The following is a 27,476-nucleotide window of genomic DNA, read 5'->3' on the forward strand; positions in this document are numbered from 1 at the left end:
CTGGCTCCAATTCCTGACTCCAGCTTCCCACTAATGCAGACCTTGGGAGGCAGCAATGATGGCTCAAGTACCTGAGCTCTTACTACCTATGTGGGAGACCTGGATTGAGTTCCCTGCTCTCACCTTCAGTCCAGCCCAGTCCTGGCTATCTGTGGCCTTTGGGGAATGAAGTAGTAAGTGGAAGCATTTTCTCTCTCTCTCTCTCTCTCTCTCTGCCTCTCAAAAAAATTTTAAGGTGTGTTTTTAAAGCAGATGGTTTTACAAGGTTTTGTCATTTTATCATTTGACTGCTATAGATTTGTTCAGAGTATTTCATGGATTCCCTCTTCATGATGTGTGTTGTATGCTGATAGCAAATGCAGCTACATTTAAATCAAGTGTTATGTTTAATTATATCCCTGAGCTCAAAGTGGCAATGGCAGAACCCTACTTAAATCCCAGCAGAATGTTACTTGTGCATTTTCTGCATTTGCTTAACTGCCTAAAGCACCAGAATGCCATAGTGGGTGATTATTTGTTCCACTCATGTTGCTTTTTCTGAAGGGCAGGGATATGTTTGTTGTGCCAAGTTCTTAAAAAGCGAGCAGGCTTGCCAACAGGTTTGTAGAGGTCCCCTGGGGATCTCGCAGAGGAGGGGAGATTTGTAAACTGGTGATAATGAAACTGCTGTCACCCCTCTGGAAGGCTGGCTGGGCTGTTGGTGCCGTGTACACTGCAGAGCTAGGGATCATTTGCGCACATTATCTCGCCAGCTGTCAGGGAGATAAGAACTGGTCTTGTACTCCAAAGCCAAGGAAAGGATAAGATAGGAAATCTGTTGGGTGGTGCCTAATCTATGTTGTTTATCTAAGAATTTTCTGCCTGTGTTTGCTAGGGGAGGGGAAGAGACATCTGGATAACTTAAGGATCTGTCCCTTGCTTTAGCATACTGTCAAGGACCCGTATGTACAGACATGGGTACTTCCTTCTGTCTGTGCCTAGCTTCCTCTTAGCCAATCTCTACTGGCAGGACACAGCCCTGGCAAGATAAAGGAAGACCTCAGATTATAGTGGGGGAAATCCTTATAAACAATAGGATGTTGTCTCTAGTCTGGGATTGAGAATTAAGAGAACTGGATACTAGTTTCAGTTATGCCCTTAATTAACTATTTGACTTTTGATAAATGACCTCCCCTTGCAATTGCTCATCTGCGAAATGAGGGAATTGGACAAGATGTTCTCAGATCCTTGTATCTCCCACATTAGGCAGTTGTGTTAGTCTTCATTTGTTGAGGCTGCTACCAAAAGTTGTACCACTGTGTGTCCCCTTTCTCCCAGTGGAGACCACTGCAGATTACATTAGTAGGCAACTAACTGGGAGTGCATCGTGAGATACTTAAATTTAATTAATATTAAGGTTAGCATCATGTATCCAGAGTCAGACAGCTACTGATTTTTTGCTCTTCTCAAGATCTAAATGTAGGTGCTGGCCCTGAGGCATGGCGTGGCGTGTTAAGCCATAGTCTGAAGCCCTGGAATCCCATTTGGGTGCTAGTTCAAGTCCCAGCTGCTCCACTTGCAATCCAGCTCTCTGCTATGGCCTGGGAAAGCAGCAGAGGATGGCCCAAGTCCCTGGGCCCATGCACCTGCGTGAGAGACCAGGAAGAAGTTCCTGGATCCTGGCTTTGCCTTGGCCCGGCCCTGGCCTTGTAGCCACTTGGGGAGTGAACCAGTGGATGGGAGATCTTTCTGTGTCTCTGTCTCTGTCTGTCTCTCCTCTCTTCCTGTAACTCTGCTTTTAAAATAAATAAATAAAACTTTAAAAAATCTAAATGTATTTTCAAATCCCTCTCAAAGATATTGTTGGAATGAATTTTTGGGAGAAGCGTTGAGAACCCAACATTTGAGTTCATGTGCCCTAATTGTGTTTCATGTGCTGCAGGCATCGGAAACTGGGGCCCAGGGATGGTAGCTCCTAGGGGGAATCTCTAAGACCACTGCTGCTTAATTTAGAGTTTAATCATAAGTACTGTGGATTAACAGATTGGTCAGCGCCCTGTGGCAGAGATCTCAACTCAAACTAGCTTGAATAATTAGAGAATTACTGATTGGTGTAACAAAATACAGAGGAAAAATAGGCTTCAGAGCCAGTTCCATCCAGCGTTCTGGCTCTGTTTCTCTGGAATTCCTGAATTCCCTCAGCTGGGCGCTCTTTGTGACAAGATGACTGTAACAATTTTTCACTTTGCATTCACATACTTCATCGTTGGGGTTTCACAACCTTGGTACTAATGACATTTGGGGCCAGATCAGAATTCCTTATGCTGCAGGACTGTCCTGTGCATCATAGGATGTTTGGCAGCTTCCCTGGTCACTACCTGCTTGATGCCAGTCATACCTCAACACTTGAGTGGTGGTTGATATCAAAAACATCTCCAGACATCACCAAGTATTCCATGGGGGGCAAGAAAACCCTGGCCGAGAACCAGTGGTCATCAGCAGACAGACCATCTCACTTGGTGGCTGTTCTGCTTGTGAAGAAATGTTTCCCAGAAGTCCCCAGGTTGTCCCCTTTGTCTCATTGGCTCAACCCAGGTCACTCCCCCATTGCCGAGCCCATCACTGGTAAGGGGGTGGAATATCCCTGGGGCCAGCAGCACCCACTGGAGCTAGGTATGGTCAGGGGAGGAGTGGGTGCCGTAATAATGTCAATGGAAAGGGGCGAGGAGGCTGGGTAGGAACCCAGCTACACCCATGACTTCTGTACTCTAAATTTCTTTTTCCTTTGCTCTCAGTGAGGATTATGGAAAGAACTTTAAGGATATTACACATCTCATCAACAATTCCTTTATTCGGACTGAATTTGGCATGGCTGTTGGTCCTGAGAACTCTGGAAAGGTGAGCCCCATTCTTGCATGTTCAAAGCTTGTGCTTGGCACCATATGCAATGAGTTAGTAATTAGAGTGATCCAGTAGACACACTCATTTATTTTCATTTTACACTGCTGTATGTTAAAATTAAGCATGACACTGATCACAAACGAACAGAACTCCGCCCACAGACTTCTTTTTCTTGGTCCGTCCACTGTGCACCAAACCCCTTTATAACCATGGGGCAGTGTTGAGTACAGTGTACACTCCCTGTGCCACCATTTTAGTCTTTGGGGAAACTGATGTCAAAGCTGGCCAGACTCACACTCACAGGCACAGTGTCCCAGCTCCTTTCAGGATGATTTGGTGGATTCTGTTGTTGCTGTTTGTTTTGTTCTTTAACAGGACCAAGACTTCAGGATGGAGGGGAACAACTAATCTGATTTAGAATTCTTACATTTGGCACCAAAACTTTCTTCACTGTTTGGTGAAAATGGTGCAAGAACGTCCTGTGTTTTCCTAGCACCTGCATCTGATCTCTCCTCTTCCTGGCCAGGTGATATTAACAGCAGAAGTGTCTGGAGGAAGTCGTGGAGGAAGAATCTTCAGGTCATCAGATTTTGCCAAGAACTTTATTCAGACAGATCTCCCTTTTCATCCTCTGACTCAGACGATGTACAGCCCTCAGAATTCTGAATATCTTTTAGCCCTCAGCACTGATGTAAGTTCACTTAAGGACCTTGGCTTGCCTTTTGCATTTTTATTATGGTCTTAAAATACACTGTCTTAGAAGGTAATGCTTTCATATTGGACTTCATTCTAATGTCCCCTCAGGACGTGCGATACGTGCTTTTTACATTTTTTTTCTATTTGGTAAGGGGTATTTATTGCTTTGTAACATCTCTTCCTGGTGAGTATGATGTCTGGTTGTCACGATACATTTTTTAGGTGATTAGATGTGTGCCAGTGGTGGAGTGAATTGGAAAACAGCTCAGGGTGGTCAGTCCTCTGCTGCAAGGGCCAAGCATAGACTGTCAGACTGCTGACGTTGTTACCGCTCCTGTGCTCTGGCCAAATGACATCTTTATCGTGGCTGGCTTTTCTGCTGGTTCCTCAGTACATAAAGCATATTGAGCTCTGTCTTCGGCTCTCATGTATTTAATATCCAACGTCTCAAGCCTTGCGCCCACCACCACATTTCTAAACTGTCCCCAGAAGACAGTGTCTCTCCCTCTCCTCCTCCTCTCTTCTGGAAGTTCCCTGAGGAGCACATTCAACTCTTCCTTTCCTGGGGCCCGGGCCCCTCTACCATGGGCATGAAGGGCCCCAACAGGCTGCAGTCGCTTGACTGTGGCGATCATAATTAGATGCCCTGTTTGTGTGGCTCTCTCTCATCTCGCTTCTTAGAGAGTGGTCTGCTGGGCAGCACCATCAGATAGAAGTGCCCGAGTTGCTGGTTTAAGGTACATGTTTTGTAGGCTCCAATCCAGATATAGTTCATCAGTGGCTCTTGGTTGCTGGGCAAGCTCCCCAGCTGAGCCTGCACACCAAGATTTGGGTACCATTGCTGTGCTGACTGTTGGGGAGCGAGAAGCAGGCTCACCGACTGTGCACCAGTCAGGCTGAGCAGAGGGCGGCAAAGGGGTGTGAATGGCACTGAAGTCAGGGCGCTGGGCCTCCTGTGGAAAGACTTGAGCAGAGGTGAAGCTGGGGGGCTCGGGGAGGCTTCAGTTTATGCTTAGCTAGCAGAGGCCAGAGGAAGGAAATTAGCCTGCTGGGGAGTAGACTTCCAAACTTAGAGCAGCAGTTTTTGGAAACTGGCCTCCAGCAGCTGGAGCCGAAGGCGTACAAGAAAGCAGAGGTGGAGGAATGGACAGAACCAAAGATCTCCATTTGCCTCTTCATCTCCACTGCCAAGAATCTCAAGGTTATTAAAACAGGGCTATCCTCAGGAAGACGCAGGTACACTCTACTTTTTACTTGAAATTTCTTCCAATTAAGTATGAGATTGAACTATAAATAATTTTGGTGGAGAAGTTGGGTTAATTTGTACTGCAGTGCAAATGTCATGTCAGACCCTTTGTTACCTTTATAAGTAGAACTAGATAAATCAGAAAGGGTAGGAGGCAAGTATTTCCAGAGAGGGAAAACTTAGAGGGGAATGGTGAGGCAGACACTGAAGTTAAATTCTGCCTTCATCAGCCCCATCTGATTTCAGCTGGAACAGGACATCTCTGTCCCCCCTCCACTGAAGCGGAGCCCAGTCTCATGCTGCTACTGTGGTTCACGTGGTCAGTTTCACCTTCTTATGTCTCTGCTGCATTTCAAAGTATTGGGCAGTCCCTCCTTTTGGGAACTCGACTCGTTTGGCCTCTATGACATCATTCCCTTTGATTCTTCTACCTTCTTGGCCCTTCTTTCTTGGTCTTTTCTTAAATACCCTTCAACCTACCCTTAACCACCTACTGCTCATTTCACTCTGAGCAATCGCTTTCATTCCACCACTTGACTTCCACTTGTGTAGTGTGTAAGAGTCTCGGTCCCTCAGCTCCAGGCCTGGCTTCCCCCTGGGTGTCAGATTCCGAGCTGGGTGTCTTGCTGCCCTCTAGGTATCTTTGTTATGTGTCCCATAGCAAAGATAAAACTGAATTCTTTTCTCAAGATTTACTCTTCTTCCCTTAGTCCTTCCACTAGATAGTGAGACTACAATGCATCTCACACTGCAAGAAAAATTATCCAGTTCTGCTATTCTAGCTCCTAAACTCTTGCTGGGCCTGTTTCTTGCATCTGTGGTCAAGACCTCTTTAACTCTCACTGAACTAGCATAATAGTTATCCACTGCCTTTCCCGCTTCTGTTTTTGGACCCTCTGAAATCTGCCTGTCCCATTCTCACGCAAGTGTTCCATCTGAAACGTGACCATGCCATCCCCCGCTTGGAACACCTTCCTCCTGAGAGCACCTCCTATACCACAGAAACCAGATCCTCAGCCCTGCACAGAATGCAGGGCCTGCGCCCTTCCCCCAGCACTGGCTTCTTGTTCCTTCACCTTGGAATCTGCACACCATCCACGTCTGGAGGCTGTCAGCTCCCTGCTCGTACAGTGGCATATTAGCACCTCACTGTCTTTGCGCTAGTAACACCTCCTGGCCCACTTGCCTTCCTTGGACTGTTGTGCTTATTGGGTAAGACTCAGTGAGCCGCCATCTTTTGGAAACGCTCTGCTGTACTGTCCCTCCTCTTCCCACTTGCACACTGGATCGACCACGTCTGCTTAACACATGCTGCTTTATGTTCTGCTGTCTTTCTGCCTATCTGTGCCCCTTGTTAAATGGTGAGCTCCTTGAGAGCAGGGAGTGTGTCTTGTTCGTCTTTGTGTCCCAGTGCAACGTCTGGGACAGTGCCTGCACACAGTCGGCACTTCATTCACATGTGTTATTCTGAACTTCCAAGACACTGAAGGGGCCTGACCAGCCGTGTGTGTTGTAGGGGCTGGGGTTGTCCAGGCAGCTCTGGCAGATCTTCCGTGTATGTTTTACTGTCCTGAATGATTGGATATGAACTGTTAAAGGTCATACAAGCAGCTGCACAGGATAAAGCTGGAATTTTGATAAGTCATTTATAATCTTTCAGAATGGCCTGTGGGTGTCCAAGAATTTTGGGGGAAAATGGGAAGAAATCCACAAAGCAGTATGTTTGGCCAAATGGTGAGTAACAGAAGACTCCATCTGCGCAGAGCCCTAACCTTTCCTGGCAGTGCTGCCAGAAGTCACATGAATCAACATCGAGCACTCACTGTGTGCCAAGTCCTCGGCACGGTGCCAGAAGGGAGAGCAGAGGGAGGACTGTGACACAGGCCTTGACCTGGAGGAGCTTCTAATACTGCTGCGAAAGGAGACTTAGCCTCGATAAATGTTAGAGTGTAAAGTATAAGGCAAGGCGTTTGACCAAGTAGCTGCTGCCTGCAAAAGGTTTATTCTCAGGAAATGGTGGCGCCAATGGAATACAATGAAAAATAGCTTTAATTTAGGGATTGCAATACTTCCCTGTGCCCAGGTTTCCACTCCCTGGCCTAGCGATACATCCCAGTTACATGGACCATGGCAGAGAATCAGCAAGGAAGCCAAAGAGCTTCCAGACGGCCAGAGTCACCGTCTCTGCACCAGGACGGCCCGCTCCTCTCGGTGGGACGCCCTGCCCCCACCAGCTGCCTGCCTAAGGACGATGCGGTGGGGTGGAGGCAGCCCTTACTTGGAAGTCAGGTCACCTTTGTTCTAACCTGGCTCTGCTGCTGGTCAATGGCTCAACCTTTCTGGGCTTTCGCTTTGTCCTTCTGGGGGAGGACTTCTGCCTGGGGACAGTGGGAAATGGTTGAACAAGAATGCAATTAAGAGCCTCCATATCTGCGAGACCTGTTAACTTCAGCCCCTTGTTCGGAGCCTGTTTCTTCTTTCCCTTTGACAGATTTGTTGCTCTGGATTCCCAGTTTGCAGCAGGGTGCTGCCAGCAGTGGGATATGTGGTGGCCAGCAGCAAGCGCGTGACAGCGTTAGAAGTTCAGCCTGAGTGCTGGAAGGAGGCAGAGAGATTGTAAAAGAACAGACAACATCTTAGCTAATAGAACCGTGTGAGATTATTTAGTGCTAGATCAAAAAGTACACACACTTCAGTAACTTCTAATGGGAACACTCTATTATGGTTTCATACGATTGATGTTCATTATGATGACCTGTAATCCCAAGGAGTTTAATATTTAATTTACTCTGTTTAGGGAATCAGGAAAATGTATAATGCAAGTTTGAAATGTAATCCTCCCTTAGTTCCTGTAGGGGATTGGTTAGGTCACCCAAAATCTGCAGATGTTCAAGTCCCTTATTTATTCAGTACTAGCATGTAAACTACACAATCCCCTGTGTACTTTAAGGGATTTCTCAGTTACTAATAACACCTAATAAATGTAAATGCTATTTAGGGAACAGAGACAGAAAAACAAGTCTCTATCTCTCTCTATATATGTTCAGAACAACACAACTTGTTTTCCAAGTATTTCCAGTCCATAGTTGTAGAACCCGCAGATGAGAGGGGCTGACTGTGTGTCTGCCAACATCAGGTAAAACATTAAACACGTTGCTTGAATGAAGTGGGCTTGTTCCAGAAGTGCTCCCTAAATGAGATGTTTACAGCACCACTGTATACCGTACACTTGTCACATCTGCTTTCATTTTATGTATTTTAATGAGTTGTGTTTGTACCTTACATGGTCTTCTCAGGAAGTACTTTTTAAAGTAACTAAGTTAATGGATTATTTCACTCCTGATGAGCCTAAAATATGTAGGACATGTTTTAATAAGACTGGAGTAATTTGGATCATTAAGACTCATCTTTAAATCTGAAAGATTGTTTGAAAATGGTATTCTATTTTGTACCTTATATAAGATTGGTTTTTACTTTTGTAATATATTTATTTGGTGTCTAAATATAAGATAACTGGACAACCATTTATTCACCTTTTAGATCTTTGATTTCTAGGAATTTACAACCTAAAGTTCTGAAAGAACACACTCAAACCCAGCACCTCTGGCTGGCAGTGATCCATAAGTACTATCAGGGTCTGAGTCTAGTGCCCTGTAAGCTTCCTTTCCAATTTACATTTTAAATAATTCAACCTCCGACCTACTTGTCTATTTGAGATGAAGGCACTAAATTATTTAGCTTATACAAAGCATTGCACTAGATTCTGAGTGGAAACAAAGCATAAAACTTAGTACCTGCCCTGAAAAAGCCCATTAGAATAGCAGGAGAGAGAAGGCGTATACCGTGCGGTTACAACAGGAGACAAATTAGTGCCCAACAGCACTATGAGGGTGGAAGGCTCTAGAACAGCACTCAATGTCAGCACTAACAACTTTGTGGGCCAGTGCGTTCTCTGTGGAGGGCCTGTCCTGCACTTGTAAGTTGTGTAGCGGCATCCCTGGCCTGTGCCCGCCAGATGCTGGTAGCAGCTCCTACCCTGAGCTGTGACAACCAAGAACGTCTCCAGGCATTGCCCAATGTTCCTGGGAGGTGCAGTGGCGACTGGTAGAGAACCACTGCTCGGGAAATCTGCAGCCAAGTAACTTTCCAGTCGGAGTGACAGGGAAAGCTGCAAGCTGGAACATTGTGAGGGAAATGGTTAGGTTATGTGAGAGAAAACCGTTGTAGGAAGGAAACTTGAGCAAATGCAAGAGGCAGATTTGCAGAGTGTCAGGAGACCAGTGTGAGCAGCTGGAAGAGTTCACGAGAGAAAGAATGGGCTGTGGGAAGCACAAGGCAGCAGGCTGCAGATGCCTAGCTGGTGGCTGTGGGAGGTTCAGGTGCACAGCACCTGAGAAGGCTGCAGCCAGTGCCTGCCAGTGACACCCGTGAGACTGGCTGGGAGCTTCGTGACTAAGGGTGATGTGGTCCACCAGCAGTCATGAACCACGTCCTCTCCCTGTCTTTGCCTCCTTGCAGGGGACCGGGAAACATCATCTTTTTTACCACCTACGTCACTGGCTCTTGCAGTAAGTATATTTTAGTCCCAGAGAAGTGTGTCCTGTTGTCCATCTGTGGTAGAGTATCCTGAATTGTGCAAGGTAGAAACGTAAAGACCCTTCCATTCTCCTGTGATTTGCATAAAAATAATGACTTTTCAAATCTTGAGGGGTTAAGCTGCCACTTAGGTCACCAGCACCCATGTCAGAGAGTCTGGGATCAAGTCCCACCTCTGCTTCTGATCCAGCTTCCTGCTAATGTGTATCCTGGGAGGCAGCAGATGATGGTCTGCCAACCACATGAGAAACCCAGAGTTCCAGGCTCCTGGCTTCAGCCTGACTCAGTCCCTGCTATTGAGGACATTTGGGGAGTGAACCAGAGAATGGAAGATCTCTCTCTTTCTCTCTTTGTGTGTCACTCTAACTTTCAAATAATAAAAATAAATGTATAAACTTTTTTTAAAATCTTGAAAGTATAGCCAAATTAGTACACTGTCTCCAGATCAAATAATGTAGGCTATACAGAGAGGCAGTGTGTGTATTAAGCTACAAACAATAGCAACTTGAAATGCATAGTGCTTTCTGCAAAGAAGAGCATGAATTGTGTTTCTGTTGCAGGAAGCCATTGGCTTCTTAATCTGTGGCACAGTTTTAGAGCAGAAAGCAAAATCTTTCATCTTTTCATTCAACAAATACTTGAGCACCTGCTGTATACTAAACACTATTCTAAGGATACGAAGAACAATATGCCCAAGACTTGTTCTCATGAGACATAAATTCAAGTTGGGATTTTGGATGATAAACAAGAAAACCAGGACTCATACAAGACAATTTAAAATAGAATAAGATCATTTCAAACTGTACCATGAATGAAATAAAGCAGGATGCTGTGACTATAATATTTTTATGCTTGGAATTAAAGAAACCCTCAACTTCCATCCAGTATAAAACCTCACATGTATAAAATACAGCCCAAATGTGAATTCCCAATATCTGATACTGTTTTGAATTTGTCTTCTCGCTCGATCAACGTGCATAGGATTAAAAATTCTTTATAATGCTGAGAGCAGTTCTGAAACAACTATTTTGAATGAGGCTCACCAATAAATTTTAATCAATATTTTGTCTTGTTTAAGAAGCTGACCTTGGGGCACTGGAATTATGGAGAACTTCAGACTTGGGAAAAAGCTTCAAAACCATTGGTGTGAAAATCTATTCATTTGGTCTTGGGGGACGTTTCCTTTTTGCCTCCGTGATGGCTGAAAAGGTGAGCACTTGCCTCTTCTCTCCGGAGCTGATTCTTTTGTAAACTCACTGAGCCCCGCCACAGCGACTCGTCCTTGTCACCGCAGGGTCTGGGGGTGATGCTCCTCATGGAGGCTGACACTCTTGTGGGCCACCCTGTATCTAGCCTTCTGCCACCACGGGAATACTAGCCTCCTTTGGGGAATAGGCAGACCCAGTATTTGGGCTTTACTCAGGCATGGATATCTGAAAAAAGCAACCCACTTTTCATTATCCCGTAGTAAAATAAAAATAGAAAGCATTAATTGACTGCCTACTGTAGCCAGGTACTATTCTAGTTCCAGAAAAAAGCAGTGAACAAAACAGATAAATTTTCTGCTTTCAGAGCTTCTATACAAGGGACAAAAGAGACACTAAACCAATAAATATGACACATCAGGTATAATTAAAGCTATGAAGAAATCCGAGCAGTGTAAGGAAATAGAAAGTGACAGGCATTGAAGCAGTGCCATTTTAAATAAGGTGGTTGGGTGGCCTCTGAGACCTGACTGGAGTGAGTGCATGACCCTGTGGCCATCTGGGAGGACGGCAGGGTGAGGAAAGAGCAAGCGCAAGGCCCCTCAGGCCAGAGTGTGCTGGACAGACTGGAGAAAGGGAGAGGCCGTGTGGTGGGTGCAAGAGGGCGCTCAGAGGTGCGGCCTGGCAGGGAGCTGGTGGTTGGGTTGACCAGGGCCCTTCTGGGTCGTGAGTAAGACACCAACTTTGATTCTTCATGTGTTGGGGAGCTGTGAATGGGCTGTGAGCTGGGGAATGACGTGATTTGGATTTTCTTTTTACAGAATAGGTGTGCCTGATGGGGCAAGAATGGAGGCAGTGAGAGCAGTGGAAGGCTGTCAGAGTGGTCAAGCTAGGGAGACGGTCACTTGGGCCAGGCTGGTGACAGTGAGTGAGGGGAGAAGTGGTAAGGCTGTGGATGTTTTTAAACATGTTCTATTCTTTTTTTAAAAATATATTCAAAGAGATTTTTTTCCTTAGAGTATTTATTTATATGAAAGGCAAAGTGACACACACAGAGAGAGAAATAGAGAGAGATAACCTTCCATCTTCTGGTTCACTCCCCAACTGGCTGAAATGGCTGGGCTGATCCAGGCTGAAGCCAGGAGCCCAGAACTCCATCTGGGTCTCCTACGTGGGTGACAGGGGCCCAAGTACTTGGATTATTTTCTGCTGCTTTCCCTGGTGCATCAGCAGGGAGCTGGATCACAAGCACAGCAGCCAAGAGTAGAACCTCCACTCCAACATGGAATATCGGCATTGTGAGCGATGGCTTAACCTGCTGAGCCACAGTGCCACGCCAGACATATTTGTTCTAATTGAGAGAATGAGCAGAACCAAGAATAACCTCATTTTTCTATTTATTATCTCTTTTTATTTGAGAGACAGAAAAAGAGACAGGGAGAAGGAGCTGCCATCTGCTAGTTTACTCCCTAAATGCCTGCAATGACCAGGGCTAGAGCCAGGAGCCAGGAACTCAACCCATATTTTGCACATGAGTGTCAGGGATCCGATTACTTGAGCTGTCACCAGGGTCTGCATCAGCAAAAAGCTGGAGTCAGGAGCCCGAGCCAGGCACCCTGATGGGGGACATAGATGTCTTGACCATTGTCTTAGCTGCTAGGCCAAATGCCTGTCCCCAAGGATAACTTTAAAGTCTTTGGCATGAGCAGCTGGGTGAATGGTGATGCCATTTTTTGAGATGGCTCCTTCTGCAGGAGATCTAGGTTTGTGGGAGAAAAATCAAGAGTTCATTTTTTGATTACAAGATGCCTATTTGACATCTAAGTAGAAATGTCAAGTAAGCATTTGGGTATCTGTATCTCTGAAAATGATGTAATGAGCTACTGTCATCTGGAGGAGTGAGTAGGTGGAGAAGAGTTGGGGGAAACTGAGCAAGTCCTGAAGCACCCCAACCCTGAAAGGTTGTGAAGAAAAGCAGGGACCAGTTAGGTAGTGGGAAACAGGGACAATGTGACGTCACGAAAGCCAAGTGGGGAAACTGTTTCAAGGAGGAGGAAGTGATGAGCTGTATTAAACTCAACTGAGATGTTGAGTTAGATGAGATCTGGGAATTACCCTCCAGTTTAGAAGAGTGGAGGTTGCTGGTGGCCTGGATGAAAGCAGTTTCTTTGAGTTATGAAGCTAAAAGTCTGGCTGAAATGGCTTCAGGGAGAACTGGAAATAGGGAAATAGACAGGGTAAGTACAGGTAACTCAAGGATTTTGTAGTAATCCTCCTAGCAACTCCACGAGCCAATGCTGTTGTCTCTATTTCATGGGTAAGTTGATTAAGTAACTTCCTAGGGTCAGCCGGTGTGGAACACTGGTGGAAATCAGACCATCATATCCCAGAGGGAGCCCTTACAGCCCCTTTACTGCACTGCCACTATCTACCAAGTTAAAATTCTGCAACATGCTTTTGAATCCTCCTTTCTACCTTTAGCGATGAGAATAAGATTTAAAGTCATTAGGCAACTCTGTGTAAGTTTTAAAAAATACATTAAATGTACTTAATGAACTTTAGAGTATTTATCCTATGGAGGTCCTGAGATTAATTCTCATGCCCTGGTTAACTTTGTCTCAGAGCAATTTTTTAGTTATTTGTCAGAGAGTAAATTTTCATTGCCTTCTTAACAGATTCCGTTTATTTATTTATTTATTTTTGACAGGCAGAGTGGAAAGTGAGAGAGAGAGAGACAGAGACAGAGACAGAGAGAAAGGGCTTCCTTTTGCCATTGGTTCACTTTCCAATGGCTGCCGTGGCTGGCGCGCTGCTCCGAAGCCAGGAGCCAGGTGCTTCTCCTGGTCTCCCATGCGGGTGCAGGGCTCAAGGACTTGGGCCATCCTCCACTGCACTGCTGGGCCACAGCTGAGAGCTGGCCTGGAAGAGGGGCAACTGGGACAGAATCCAGCGCCCCGACTGGGACTAGAACCCGGTGTGCCAGCGCAGCAAGGCGGAGGATTAGCCTAGTGAGCCGCGGCGCCAGCCGTAATCATCGTTTTAAGAACTATATAAGCAAATGTATGTGAGTGGTGCTAAGGCCAGGCCTATGATAGTTCCATCAAATCCTTAGCTTTATTGAAAGACACAACATACCAGAGACTGGGAGGACACTTGTGACAGGGCCAAAAGAGAATGCCAAGATAACCTTGCTTCAACAGAATGTGTTGTCCATTGCCTGGCACTTGGCTAGAGGTTAGAAATTTCTTTGGTAATTGATATTGTGACCTCTCCTTTATAGCAGTTGTGCCCTTTGGGGAGATGGAGGATAATTATTATTTTAAATGCCTCTGTTCATGTTCCTGCACATGGTGTCTCAGCAGAAAATTAAAAAGGTAAATATTGGCATTTGTTCCAGGATACAACAAGAAGGATCCATGTGTCAACCGATCAAGGGGACACCTGGAGCATGGCCCAGCTTCCCTCTGTGGGGCAAGAACAGTTCTATTCTATCCTGGCTGCCAATGATGACATGGTGTTCATGCATGTAGATGAACCTGGAGGTAAGAGCTGTTTAGTGACTCACTCTTGAATGAATAGAGATTTAAACTTTGGACCTTAGTTTAAGTAGCTTTCCTTCTTATATGATTGTTCCTCTTATCTCTGGAAATTTTATTGATATTCTGCTATTTATATTGTCCCGGAGATAGCGCTTGGCCTCTGATACAAAGGCCCCTTGTTCGGTATCTGCTGTAGTTTGTGTCTGTGCTCCCGTGTTCCAGAGCAGACCTGCTCAGAGAATGGTCAGCAGGCTGGTGCCATTTTGCAAACTCTGTTCCCAGAAAAGTACAGAAATCGAGCAAAAATGTTTAGAAACTCTGTCATTTGACAAAGTAGTTTTGTGTTTGTTGAATCTAGTGATAAAAAACTCGGGGCTTGGGGCCAGCACTGTGTCATAGTGGGTACAGCCGCTGCCTGCAGTGCTGCATCCCATATGGGCACCAGTTCGAGTCCCAGCTGCTCCACTGTCAATCCAGCTCTCTGCTATGGCCTAGGAAAGCATGGCCTAGGAAAGCAGTAGAAGATGGCCCAAGTCCTTGGGCCCCTGCACCCGTGTGGGAGACCTGGAAGACGCTCCTGGCTCCTGGTTTGGGATCAGCCCAGCTCCAGCCATTGCAGCCATTTGGAGAATGAAGCAGTGGATGGAAGACCTCGAAGACCTCTCTTCTCTCTCTCTCTCTCTGCTTCTGCCTCTGTAATTCTGCCTCTCAAATAAAGTAAATCTTTAAAAAAAAAAAAAAAAAAAGAAAGCAATGTTTTTAAAAAAATTGGGGGCTTATGTTTTATGTTTTAGCTGCCTTTTCTATTTCATTTTTTCTAATTTTTTTTTTTTTTGACCAATAGAGTTAGACAGTGAGAGAGACAGAGACAGAGAGAAAGGTCTTCCTTCCATTGGTTCACCCCCCAAATGGCCACTACAGCCAGCGCTGAACCGATCCAAAGCCGGGAGCCAGGTGCTTCCTCCTGGCCTCCCACACTGGTGCAGGGCCCAAGCACTTGGGCCATCCTCCACTGCCTTCCCGGGCCACAGCAGAGAGCTGGACTGGAAGAGGAGCAGCCGGGATTAGAACCCAGTACCCATATGGGATGCTGGTGCTGCAGGCGGAGGATTAGCCAAGTGAGCCATGGCACTGGCCCCCATTTTTTCTAATTATTAACTAATTTAATGTTTATTTTTATTTATTTGAAAGGCAGGGACAGAGAGGTTTTCCATCTGCTGATTCACTGCCCAAATGCATACAACAGCTGGAGGTAGGCCAGCCTGAAGCCAGGAGCCTGTAACTTTTTTTTTTTTTTTTTTTGACAGGCAGAGTGGACAGTGAGAGAGAGAGAGACAGAGAGAAAGGTCTTCCTTTTTTGCCATTGGTTCACCCTCCAATGGCTGTGGCCGGTGCACCGCACTGATCCAAAGGCAGGAGCCAGGTGCTTCTCCATGGGGTGCAGGGCCCAAGGACTTGGGCCATCCTCCACTGCACTCCCTGGCCACAGCAGAGGGCTGGCCTGGAAGAAGGGCAACCGGGACAGAATCCAGCGCCCCGACCGGGACTAGAACCTGGTGTGCCGGCGCCACAGGCGGAGGATTAGCCTAGTGAGCCGCGGCGCCGGCCAGCCTGTAACTTCATCCAGGTCTCCCATGTGGGTAGCAGGGACTCAAATATTTGAGCTATATTGTCTACTGCCTCCCAGGAGGTGCATTAGCAGGAAGCTAGACTGGAAGCAGAGTAGCTGGGACTTGAACTCCAGTACGGCATTCAGGCATAAGCAGCATCTTAACCCACTTACAACACTTACTCCCAGTGATTACTTTTTATCATATTTTACAAAAGCATCAGTTTATGACATTGTGGGAATAAAAATTGATCTTTCACCTTAGAAGGTTTGAGAAGCATTGTTCTACAGTCATGGCTGTGGTAGCCATTTGGGGAGTGAAGCAGCAGACGGAAGATCTCTGTGCATCACTCTGCCTTTCAGATAAATCTTTAAAAAGAAAGATTTGGAAATGTATAAAACAAGCATTAATACGGTACCCCTAATACTAAAAGTATGATATCTGGGAAGAGGTTTTCTGTAGCATCTGATTAATTCTTTCAACAAGCTCGGCAGTTCCCACATCCCAGGCACTAAGCTGGGAACTAGAAATAAGACAGGCAAAAAGATCCTGAGCATCAGACCTTGAGTGGCCTCAGGTCTCCGTCTCCATCCTGAAGAGACAGTGGCTGGAGTGTTTGGTCAGCCGGGCAGTCGTGTGTGTGTGCTTAGACTACTGCTTTCCCTGTTCATACCACGACGTGGTGTTTTTGTTCATTTGCTTATTTCAGACACTGGATTCGGCACAATCTTTACCTCAGATGATCGAGGCATTGTCTATTCCAAGTCTCTGGACCGACATCTGTACACCACCACAGGCGGAGAGACTGACTTTACCAACGTGACCTCCCTCCGCGGTGTCTACATAACAAGCACGCTCTCAGAAGGTGAGTCTGGGCGCAGCCCTTCCTTGGCCGAACGGCTTCCGCAGGACAGGTCAGCATTTGAGGCTTCTGGAAAAACTGATGCTCCCATCCCCCCAGGGGTGTTGCTTGTCCAGCCAACAAGACTAGCCATGTTAATCCTGGCTCCCTAGTTTAAACGAGTTACCGTAAGTATAACTAGGAGACAGCAAAGCAACAGCAGGTAGACGAAATATGTTTTAGAGTCTGTGCTGTTTATGTTATAAAAGGAATCTTCTGTAATGAGAGGTTTAGGCCTCCAGGAATGAGCCTGAATTGGCACCACTTCTCTTCTTATAGAGGCCATAGCCGTGGCAGCCAAGATCTTCCTGGGCGCTCTGTGACGGCTCCTTAGAGCTCGCCTTTACCAAGGCCCAAGAATACAAATCAGCACGTTACTGTCAAGTACGAAGACTCTGCAAGTGTAGCTATGTGTGCATATATTTTCCAGCAGGCGCTAGGAGCTGCTTGTTTTTATTTTATAAATTCCTCCCAGTGGCCTAACCAGGTCCCAAGTGAGACTGGCTCACTGCTTTCCTGCCGGAGCTCCTCTCTGACTCTTCTCTCCTCCACTTGCTGCGCTCCAGTCACAGGAGGCCCTGCCAGGCCTGAAGCACGCCAGGGCACCCGTGGACCCGGGGCTGTCACTGCCAGTGCCTTCTGTCTCCCCAGATGCCTGAGGCTGACGTGCCCTCTTTTGAGTGTTGCTCACATGCTGCTCGCGGAGCGAGACCAGCATGACTCTCCTGTTTTACATCCATCCTGCCCTCCTCCTCCCCCAGATTCTCTCTCTCCCCCTACAAAGATTTGTTGACTTATTTAAAAGGCAGATTTACATATGGGATGACAGCATCACGGGTGGCGGCTTAACCTGTGCCACAACACCAGCCCCCACATACACACTCTCAACCCACCTTTACCTGAACTGTTTCTCCGTGCCATCTACTGGCTAACGTACTTGGTATATCTGGTGACTGGCATGGAAACTGCAGAAAGTCCTGTAGATTTTGTCTGTTTGATTCACTAATATATTCCCAATCAGTTTTCACATAGAGAGCACTCAATAAATGTTGGATAATTGAGTTTTCCTTCACTTGATTTCTTATTTGTTTTTTCCTAGGAAAACTCAAAAGATATTGTCTCTGGATTTAAACCTGTAATATTTTATACTCATATCATTGAAGAATAGTTCATATACTCATATCATTAAAATAAAAATGGGAAAGAGATGTTTAAAAAAAAAAAAGGTCTAAGAGGGATAGGAAAGGGGAAAGTAAGTAGAGAGTGAATCATTAGGAATTATTAATCCGGGCTTATGCACAAACATATTCAAGTCTTTTTTAAAGATTTATTTATTATTTTGGGCCGGCGCTGTGGCACAGTGTGTTACAGCCCCAGCCTGCATCACTGGCATCCCATATGGGTGCTGGTTCAAGTCCAGGCTGCTCTATTTCCAATCCAGTTCCCTGCTAATGTGCCTGGGAAAGCAGCAGAGGATGGCCTAAGCCCTTGGGTCCCTGCATCCACCTGGGAGACCCAGAAGAAGCTCCTAGCTCCTGGCTTCGGATCAGCTCAGTTCCAGCTATTGTGGCCATCTGGGGAGTGAACCTGCAGCTGGCTTTCTCTCTCTCTCTCTCTCTCTCTCTTTCTCTCTCTCTCTCTCTCTCTCTCTCTTTCTCTCTCTAACTCTGTCTTTCAAATAAATAAAATGAATCTTTTTTAAAAAGAGATTTATTTATTTGAGAGGCACAGTTAAGAGAGGGAGAGAAAGAGAGAGATATCAATAATCTTCCAACTTCTGGTTCATTCCCCCAACAGCTGGAGCTGGGCCAGGCCGTAACCAGGATCCTGGAACTCTATCTGGATCTCCCACACGAGTGGCAAGGGCCTAAGTACTCGGGCCATTATCCACTGCCTTCCCAAGTGCATTAGTAGGTAGCTGGATCAGAAGTGGAGCAGCCTACAGTTGAACAGGCACTCTGATATGAAGCGCTGGTGTTGCAAGCGCTGCACCATAATGCTGGCTCCACATACTTAGATCTTGAGAGTCTTTAAAACAAGTCTGGCATCATGACCTTGTCTGAGTAAAGGTCAGAATGCTTCACCATGGTGAAGCAGGCAAGGAAGGAAAATGGACCTCCGCCTGTGCATATTGGCAAGGAGTTCAAAGGTACCTCTTTTCAAGAGTACCAGTACCTTAGGGCAGTGTTTAGTTCAGCAGTTAAGGTGCCACTTGGGATGCTCACAACACAAATCAATGTATGTAGTTTGAGTCCTGGCTCCGCTTCCAATCCAGCATACCCTGGGAGTCAACAGATGATGACTCAAGTATTTGGGTACTTGCCACCCATGTGGGAGACCAGAATCCATTAGATTCTGGGTTCCCAGCATTGGACTAATGCAGCCCTGGCTGTCACGGGCAGACGTTTGGGAGTGAACCAGTAGATGGAAGATTGCTCTTTCTCTTTCTCTGTATTTCCAGTACAGTGGGGGAAAAAATGTATGTTTAAGAAATAATATCAGGGGCCGGCGTGGTGGCAGGTTAAGCCTCTGCCTGCAGTGCTGGCATCCCATATGGGTATTGATTCAAGACCCAGCTGCTCCTCTTCCTATCTAACTACCTGCTAATGAGCCTGGGAAAGCAGTGCAAGATGGCCCAAGTACTTGGGGCCCTGCACTCATGTGGAAGACCCGGAAGAAGTTCCTGGCTCCTGGACATTTGAGTAGTGAACTAGCAGATGGAAAATATTTCTCTCTCTGTCTGTCCTTCTCTGTAACTCTGCCTTTCAAATAAGTAAGTTAATCTTTTTTTTAAAAGATTTTATTTACTTATTTGACAGGTAGAGTTACAGACAGTGAGAGAAACAGAGAGAGAGGTCTCCCTTCCATTGGTTCACTCCCCAAATGGCCACAATGGTCAGAGCTGCGCCAATCCAAAGCCAGGAGCCAGGAGCTTCTTCTAGGTCTCCCATGCGGGTGCAGGGCCCAGCGACTTGGGCCATTCTCCACTGCTGTCCCAGGCCACAACAGAGAGCTGGATGGGAAGAGGAGCAGCCAGGACTAGAACCAGTGTCCATATGGGATGCTGGCGCCGCAGGCAGAGGATTAACCTACTGCGCCACTGCGCGGCCCCAAATAAATAAATCTTTAATAAACAAACAAAAACCAGAATCAGTCTCAGATGATTTCTGGAATCAACTGGGTCCTGTTCAGATAGGAAGCCTTCTTAAATCTGTGTTTAAACTGCTCAGTTACTCACCAACACTGAAATGTTTTTATGGGGTTGTAATCTTACAGACTCTGGGGTTATAATGGTGATATATGGTTTCAATTAGGAGGAAGTTATGCAATGATAAACTGAATTTCATTGGGTGCTTCCGGTGGGTCAGGCTTAATATTGTTCTTTTCCCACTCAGATAATTCCATCCAGACTATGATCACTTTTGACCAAGGAGGCAGGTGGAAGCACCTAAGGAAGCCTGAAAACAGTGAATGTGATGCTACAGCGAAAAACAAGAATGAGGTTTGTTTACTCCACTTACCGTGTGTGCTTGGAGCAAAGCCGCTTTTCTGCTCTGCCGTGATGGGTGTCAGGCTTTTGCATACCAAAGTTTTATACCGCATTAGGGTCACGTTTTATACTTGATTATCGATGTTTTAGTTTGGAACTGAGAATAATGAAATTATCTTAAAATCTGGGAAACAGAAACTGTGAGCAAAGGTAAAAAAAACTGTGGATTGTCTTTTTAAAAAGATCTGTTTATTTGAAAGGCAGAGTGACAGAGAGAGGAAGAGAAAAATCTTCCATCTACTTGTTTATTCCCCAGTGGCCACAAGAGCCAGGCCAGGCCAAAACCAGGAGCCAGGAGCTCCATACGGATCCCTCACTTGAGTGGCAGGGGCCTAAGTTCTTGGGCCATCTCCTGCTACCTCCCTAGGCACATAAGCAGGGAGTTGGCTGGGACTCCGAGCGGCCCTCCGTTATGGGACGCTGGCAGTGTAGGTGGTGTAACACACAGCACTGCACTGCCATTTCCCGGGATTATTTATCTTTTAAAGAAGGACAAACTGAAAGCTAAGAATTTGTTTTTTACTGAAGCATGGAATGGAAACAGAACAGACAGGTAGGCTGCTGATTCACAGGGGTGAACATGGCAGCTAAAAAGCTTAGAAATCCTACAAGATGCCAGAGAGCAGCCTTGCATGAGCAGCGCCGAGCTGTGCTGGTGAGGCACAAGTGGGCGCTCCTCTCTCTGGGCTCACCTAGTCAGGGCTGGGAGATATCTGGGTAGTGCCTGGGAAGGCAGGAGCAGTCCCTCCTGGGAGAGCTGGAAGCTAAAGCTAGAAAGGTGTGGGACCACACTGCAGCACAGCAGGCTAAGTGCTACCTGTGACACCAGCATCCCGTATCCAAGTGCAGTTCAAGTCCTGGCTGTTCTGCTCCCCACCCAGCTCCCTGTTAATGTGCCTGAGAAAGCAACAGAAAATGGTCCCGGTACTGGGGCCTCTGCCACCTCTGTGGTAGACCTGGATGGAGTTCTGGGCTCTTGGCTTCAGCCTGGGCTGGCCCTGGCCTTTGCAGCCATTTGGGGAGTGAACCAGCTGGTAGAAGATTGATCTCTCTGTCTCTCTCTCGTACTCTGCCTTTCAAATCAATAAATAAATGTTTTAAAAAATACAAGGGTGCCACCCCTAGGAGACCCCAGATTCCACGAGTGACAGGCCTAATGAAGAGAGAGAAAGAGTGGGAAAGAAAAGAAAAGCAGGCTTACGTTTGGCTCTTACAGAATTTGAGAGGCGCTTGGGTGACACTGGGATTTTATTACTGAAAATGACAATGCTGGTAGCTCCTGAGCTCCCCTGACTCCCTGTTGTGTTTCAGGAGCCCGAGGGGTGATCAGAAGTGTACACCTCTGCTGCCCCACCACACTCTGTCCCTTCCCCACACACATGATGCTGCTGAGTGTCTCTCTGCCTTCTTATTCTTTTCCCATCCCTCTGCCTGGACCTTGCCGTGGGCCTGTGTCCTCACTTTAAGCCTGGGCAGACAGAGCAGACTCCTTATCTGCACCGCCACCCTCTGCCTCGCCCTTCCCAACTCCCTTGGCGTCCCCCCTTTGCCTGTGACTGATGGCTGTGCCTCTGAGCTGGTGAATGAAAGATCTGTCCTATCAGGCTCCTGCCTTCCATCGTCTTATCACTGACACACCTCTGCCTTAAACACCCTGCCTTTGCTCCACATCTACATCCTTCCACACTTCCTGGGGAAGCTGGGCTTGTGTCCCTCAACCTCGATAAATCAGGATTAGGGAAACAGGCCAGTGCTGTGGTGCAGCAGGTAAAGCCACTGCCCGCGGTGCCAGCATCCCATATGAGCACCTGTTGAGTCCTGGCTGCTCCTCTTCTGATCCAGCTTCCTGCTAATGCACCTGGGAAAGCAGTGGAGGATGGCCCATGTCCGTGGGCCCCTGCACCCACGTGGGAGACCTGGAAGAAGTACCTGGCTCCTGGCTTAAGACTGGCCCAGCTCCAGCCATCGCGGCCATTTGGGGAGTGAACCAGTGAATGGAAGGTCTCCCACTCTGTTTCTCTCCTTCTCTCTCTGTAACTATGCCTTTCAAATAAAATAAACAAATATTTGAACAAACAATAAACCAATAAACAAAGGATTAGGGAGATCCTAATCATCCTCAGGGCCTGCCCAGTTAGAACTAATCGGTCCTCTGTTTCATTAGTAGCTGGCTTACACTGCCTTTCTAAAAAATTGAGTTAAGCATATATAATATTAGCCATTTTAGCCATTTTGAACCTCTTTACTACAGTACGTTTATCTATTTGAGGGACAGAAGATAAGGCTCCCATCTGCTGGTTCACTGGGGCCAGGCGAGGAACCAGGCACTCAGCAGGTCTTCCCAGTGGGTGACAGGGACCCAACTGCTGAGCCATCACCTCCTGCCTCCCAGGTGTGCATCAGCAGGAAACGAGAATGAGGAGCAGAGCTGGGACTCAGCCCCAGGCTCTGACATAGGACACAGGTGTCCCAGGCAGCATCATAACCGCCAGGCCAGAGACCCAGCCTGAACCTCTTTTAAAGCACTTTCATTCTGCTTTATACCCCAACTAGTTTCTCATATCTATTTCTCTCCCCCCCCCCAGCTTGCGATGTAACTGATATTTAAAAACTGTGTATATTTATGGTGTACAGTGTATTGTTTGATATATGTATATATTGTGTGATGGTGACTGCAGTCAAAGTAATTAACATATCTATAGGAGCTGGCATTTACCTAGCAGCGAAGATGCCCACATCCCACAGGGAGTGCCTGGATTGCCAGCGCAGCCTCCTGCCATTACAGACTCTGGAAGGCAGTGGAGATGGCTCACGTGACTGCCACCCCTCTGGGAGACCTGGATTACATTCCTAGCCCCTGGTTTTGACTCTGACCAGTGTGGGCATTTGAGTAGTGAACCAGATGATGAGAACTCTTTCTGCCTCCCAAATAAATAAATAAAACAAACGTAACTACCACCTCAGTTATCTTTATTAATGGCTCTGTCCTTTCAGCACATTTCAAGTGCATGACACAGCACCATGCACTGTAGTCACCATGGTGCATTGCTTTCCAGAAAGGTATCTGTCCTGTGTAACTGACACTTTGTTTCTTTTGGTCAACATCTTCCCCCACCCCCTGTTCCACCAGCCCCCAGCCTCTGGCAGTCCCTATGCTTCTGTTCCTTCAGCTTTTCTTGTGATATTTGTTCCTCTGTGCCCAGCTTACTTAGCACACTTAGTGTAATGTTCTCTGGGTTCAACTATGTTGTTGCAAATGGCAGGATCTCCTTTTTTAGGGCTGAATAATATTCCATTGTGTGTATATCACACATTTTCTTTTTTTTTTAAGATTTATATATTTAAAAGGAAGAAGTACAGAGAGGCAGAGAGAGAGAGTGAGGTCTTCCATCCGCTGGGTCACTCTCCAAGTGGCCGTAATGACTGGGGCTACGCCAATCTGAAGCCAGGAGCCAGGAGCTTCTTCCAGGTCTCCCATGTGGGTGCAGAGGCCCAAGGACTTGGGCCATCATCTGCTGCTTTCCCAGGCCATCACAGAGAGCTGGATCTGAAGTGGAGCAGCCAGGACTCGAACCAGCGCCCATATGGGATGCTGGCACTGCAGGCAGCGGCTTTACCTGCTACACCACGGCGCTGGCCCCACACACTCTCTTTATCCACTCATCCATCATTTGAGACTTAGAGCTGAGTCTGTATCCTGGTTGTGAATAATGCTGGAGTGACTAGTGGGTGCAGTATTTTCTCGACATTCTGATGGGTTGTATCCCCAGTAGGTGGAGTTGCTGGGAGTTCTATGTTTATTTTTTTCTAGGAAGCTCCATGCTGTTTGCAGCATGACTGCACCAATTTTCATTCCCACCAACAGGGCACAAGGGTTTCCTCTTCTCCACATTCTCACCTCTACTTGCTATCTTTGTCTTTTTGACCATAGCCTAATAGGTGTGAGGCAATATCTCACTCTGGTTTTTATTTCTATTTCCCTGATAATTAGTAATGTTGAGTTTTTTATTTACTCATCAGCTATTTGTATGTCTTTAGAAAAATGGTTATTTGGACCTTTTGCACATTTTTTAATTGTTTTATCTGCTTTCTTGTGATTGGGTTTGGATATTAATCCCTTATCAGTTATATGGTTTGCTATATTGTCTTCTATTCTGTAGTTTGTTTCTTCTTTCTTTTGATTGTTTCCCTTGCTTTGCAAAATCTTTTAGTTTGATGCAGTCCCTTTTGTCTTTGTTTACTTTTTGTTGCCTGTATTTTTGGAGTCATATTCAAAAGGCCACCACTGAAGAGAAGTGTTTTAGAGGTGGGTGTTGTGGCACAGTGGGTTAAGCCATCACTTGCGATACCTGAATCTTATGTCAGAGTGTTGGGGTTTGAGTTCTACCTCCACTTCCAGTCCAGCTTCCTGCTAATGTGCATCCCAAAAGGCAACAGATGATCGCTAAAGTACTTGGATCCCTGCTACCCACTTAAGAGACCCAGTTCCAGGCTCCCAGTTTTAGTCCGGCCCAGCCCTGGCTGTTGCAGGCATTTGGGAAGTGAGCCAACATATGGTAGATCCATATTCTCTCTCTCTGTCTCTCTCTCTGTCCCCCCCTCCCTCCCTCTCCCTCCCTCTTTCTCTCTCTCTCTCTCTCTCTCTCTCCATCTGCCTTTCAAATAAATCAATAAACATTTGATTGAAAGAAGGGGCAGCTTTTTACCTGAAGAAGCTTTTTATCTGTGTTTTCTTCTAGTAGCTTTACATTCCAAGACTTACATTTACATCGCTAATCCATTTTAAATTGGTTTTTGTTAGGAAATGAGGGCCCACATTCATTCTTCTGCGTATGGATATCCAGTTTTCCCAACGCCATTTATTAGAGAGGATGTCTTTTTCCCATGTGCATTCCTGGCACCTTGGTGGAAGATCAATAGACTATAAATTTATGAATTTCTAGGTTTTCTATTCTCTTCCCTTGGTCTGAGTTTCTGTCTTTATGCCAGTATAACACTGTTTTGATTACCATAGATTTTTGAAACCAGGCAAGGCAATGTGATACCTCCAGGTTTGTCCTTTTTGCTTTTGACTGTCTTGGTTATTTGGAATCTTTTTTATGGTTCTATATGAACTTAAGAATTTTTTAAATTTCTGTTTCAAAAAATGTCATTGAGGCTTTAATATGGATTGTGCTGAATCTGTAGATCATTTTGGGTAGTATGGCCCTTTTAATTATTGATTCTTCTAATCCATGAACACAGGATACCTTACCATTTATTTATGCTTTCAGTTTCTTTCATAAATGTTTCATAGTTTTCAGAATTTAAATCTTTCACCTTCTCAGTTAAATTTATTCCTAAGTAATTTTTCCTTTAGTTTTTAATTTTTGATGCTTTGTAAATGGAGTTTTCTTGATTTCTCTTTTGGATAGTTTGTTGTTATAGTGTATTTTTGTATATTAATTTTTATCCTGCAATTTGTCTGAATTTGCTTTTTGGTTTTAACAAGTTTTTCTCTATTGGAGCTTTTTAAAAATTTTTTTAACTTATTTTTTAAGCATATGCAAATTTATTTTTTTTTTCAAGGTACTGGTGGAGCTTAAACAGGTATTATGGTGCAGTCTTTAGGGATTTCTGCATCTGAGATCCTGTCATCCTGCAAACAGGCTCAGTCAGTCTCACAATCTTATTTCTCCTTGTGTGGTTTGGTTGAGTTGCCTTTTGCTTTTCTTACCTGATTTCTCTGGCTAGGACTTCTGGTACTACAGTGAATACAAGTATGAGAGTGGGCACCCTGGGCGGAGAGCCAGAGCTTTCAGCTGTTCCCCATTGAGTCTGATTGCTGATATTAGCAGTGGCTGTTTCAGCACATTCCTTCTGTGCCTAATTGGGTTTTTTTTATATTTATTTATTTATTTGAAAGGCAGAGTTAGAGAGTGAGAGACAGATAGATTTTCCATCTGCAGGTTCACTCCCCAAATGGCCACAATGGCTGGAGCTGGGCCTGTCTGAAGCCAGGAGCCAGGAGCCTCTTCTGGGTCTCTGGTGAGAGTGCAGGGGCCCAAGGACTTGGCTTTCCTCTGCCGTGTTCCCAGGCGCATTCGCAGGGAGCTAGATCAGAAGTGCAGCAGCTGGGACGTGAAGCAGTGCGCACGTGGGATACTGGTGCTGCAGGCAGTGACTTAACCTGCTGTGCCACAACACCGGCCCCCTTATTATTTATTTTTTTAAAAGATTTTATTTATTTTATTTGAGAGGTAGAGTTACAGACAGTGAGAGGGAGAGACAAAGAAAAAGGTCTTTCCTCTGTTGGTTCACTCTCCAAATGGCCGCAATGGCTGGAAGTGGGCCGATCTGAAGCCAGGAGTCAGGCACTTCTTCCCAGTCTCCCATGTGGGTGCAGGGGCCCAAGGACTGGGCCATCTTCCATGCTTTCCCAGGCCATAGCAGAGAGCTGGATTGGAAGAGCAGCTGGGACTAGAACTGGTACCCATACGGGATGCTGGCGCCACAGGCAGAAGATTAACCTGCTGTGCCACAGCACCAGCCCCAATATTTATTTATTTATTTTATCTCTCTTAGCATCACTTATTTTTTTTTTAACTTTTTTATTATTTGACAGACAGTGTGAGAGACAGAGAGAAAGGTTTTCCTTTCCGTTGGTTCACCCCCCAAATGGCAGCTACAGCTGGTGCTGCGACAGTCTGAAGCCAGGAGCCAGGTGCTTCCTCCTGGTCTCCCATGTGGGTGCAGGGACCCAAGCACTTGGGCCATCCTCCACTGCCCTCCCAGGCCACAGCAGAGAGCTGAACTGGAAGAGGAGCAACCAGGACTAGAATCCGGTGCCCATATGGTTTGCTGGCGCCTCAGGTGGAGGATTAGCTCACCAAGTGAGCCGTGGTGCTGGCCCCACTTAAGTTGGTTTGTGGCTTTAATTTTTAGGAGGAATTTGAGAAGGATTGGTATTAAATCTTGAAAGAGTATTTGGGCAGCTGGCATTGTGCTGTAGTGGGTTAAGCTACCAGCTGTGATGTTGGCATCCCATATGGACACTGATTCAATTCCCAGCTGTTCCACATCTGACATCTTTGCCAATGTGCTTGGGAGAGCAGCAGAAGATAGCCCAGGTGCTTGGGCCCCTGTACCCACATGGGAGACCTGGAAGAAGCTCTTGGCTCCTGGCTTCGGCCTGGCCCAGTCTCAGCTGTTGTGGCCATCTGGGGAGTGAACCAGTAGATGGAAGATCTGTATCTCTACCTCTTTCCGAAACT

The 27,476-nt window shown here is 46.2% G+C and overlaps 1 protein-coding gene across 4 annotated transcripts in view; it reads left to right on the top strand.

The window, feature by feature from the left end:
- SORT1 (sortilin 1) overlaps nucleotides 1–27,476 on the top strand; it is a gene marked incomplete in the record, with an annotated part of 84,264 nt that overhangs the window by 39,569 nt on the left and 17,219 nt on the right. For 2 of the 4 annotated variants that reach the window (XM_051856187.2, XM_051856190.2), the window contains 8 exon segments: nucleotides 2,775–2,877; nucleotides 3,407–3,571; nucleotides 6,483–6,556; nucleotides 9,341–9,390; nucleotides 10,500–10,627; nucleotides 14,021–14,165; nucleotides 16,482–16,637; nucleotides 20,069–20,175. In XM_051856187.2, coding sequence (XP_051712147.1) covers nucleotides 2,775–2,877; nucleotides 3,407–3,571; nucleotides 6,483–6,556; nucleotides 9,341–9,390; nucleotides 10,500–10,627; nucleotides 14,021–14,165; nucleotides 16,482–16,637; nucleotides 20,069–20,175 — 928 coding nt within the window. 4 annotated transcript variants of the gene reach the window in all.

Source organism: Oryctolagus cuniculus, chromosome 7 (assembly GCF_964237555.1).
Source record: "Oryctolagus cuniculus chromosome 7, mOryCun1.1, whole genome shotgun sequence".
NCBI lineage: Eukaryota > Metazoa > Chordata > Mammalia > Lagomorpha > Leporidae > Oryctolagus > Oryctolagus cuniculus.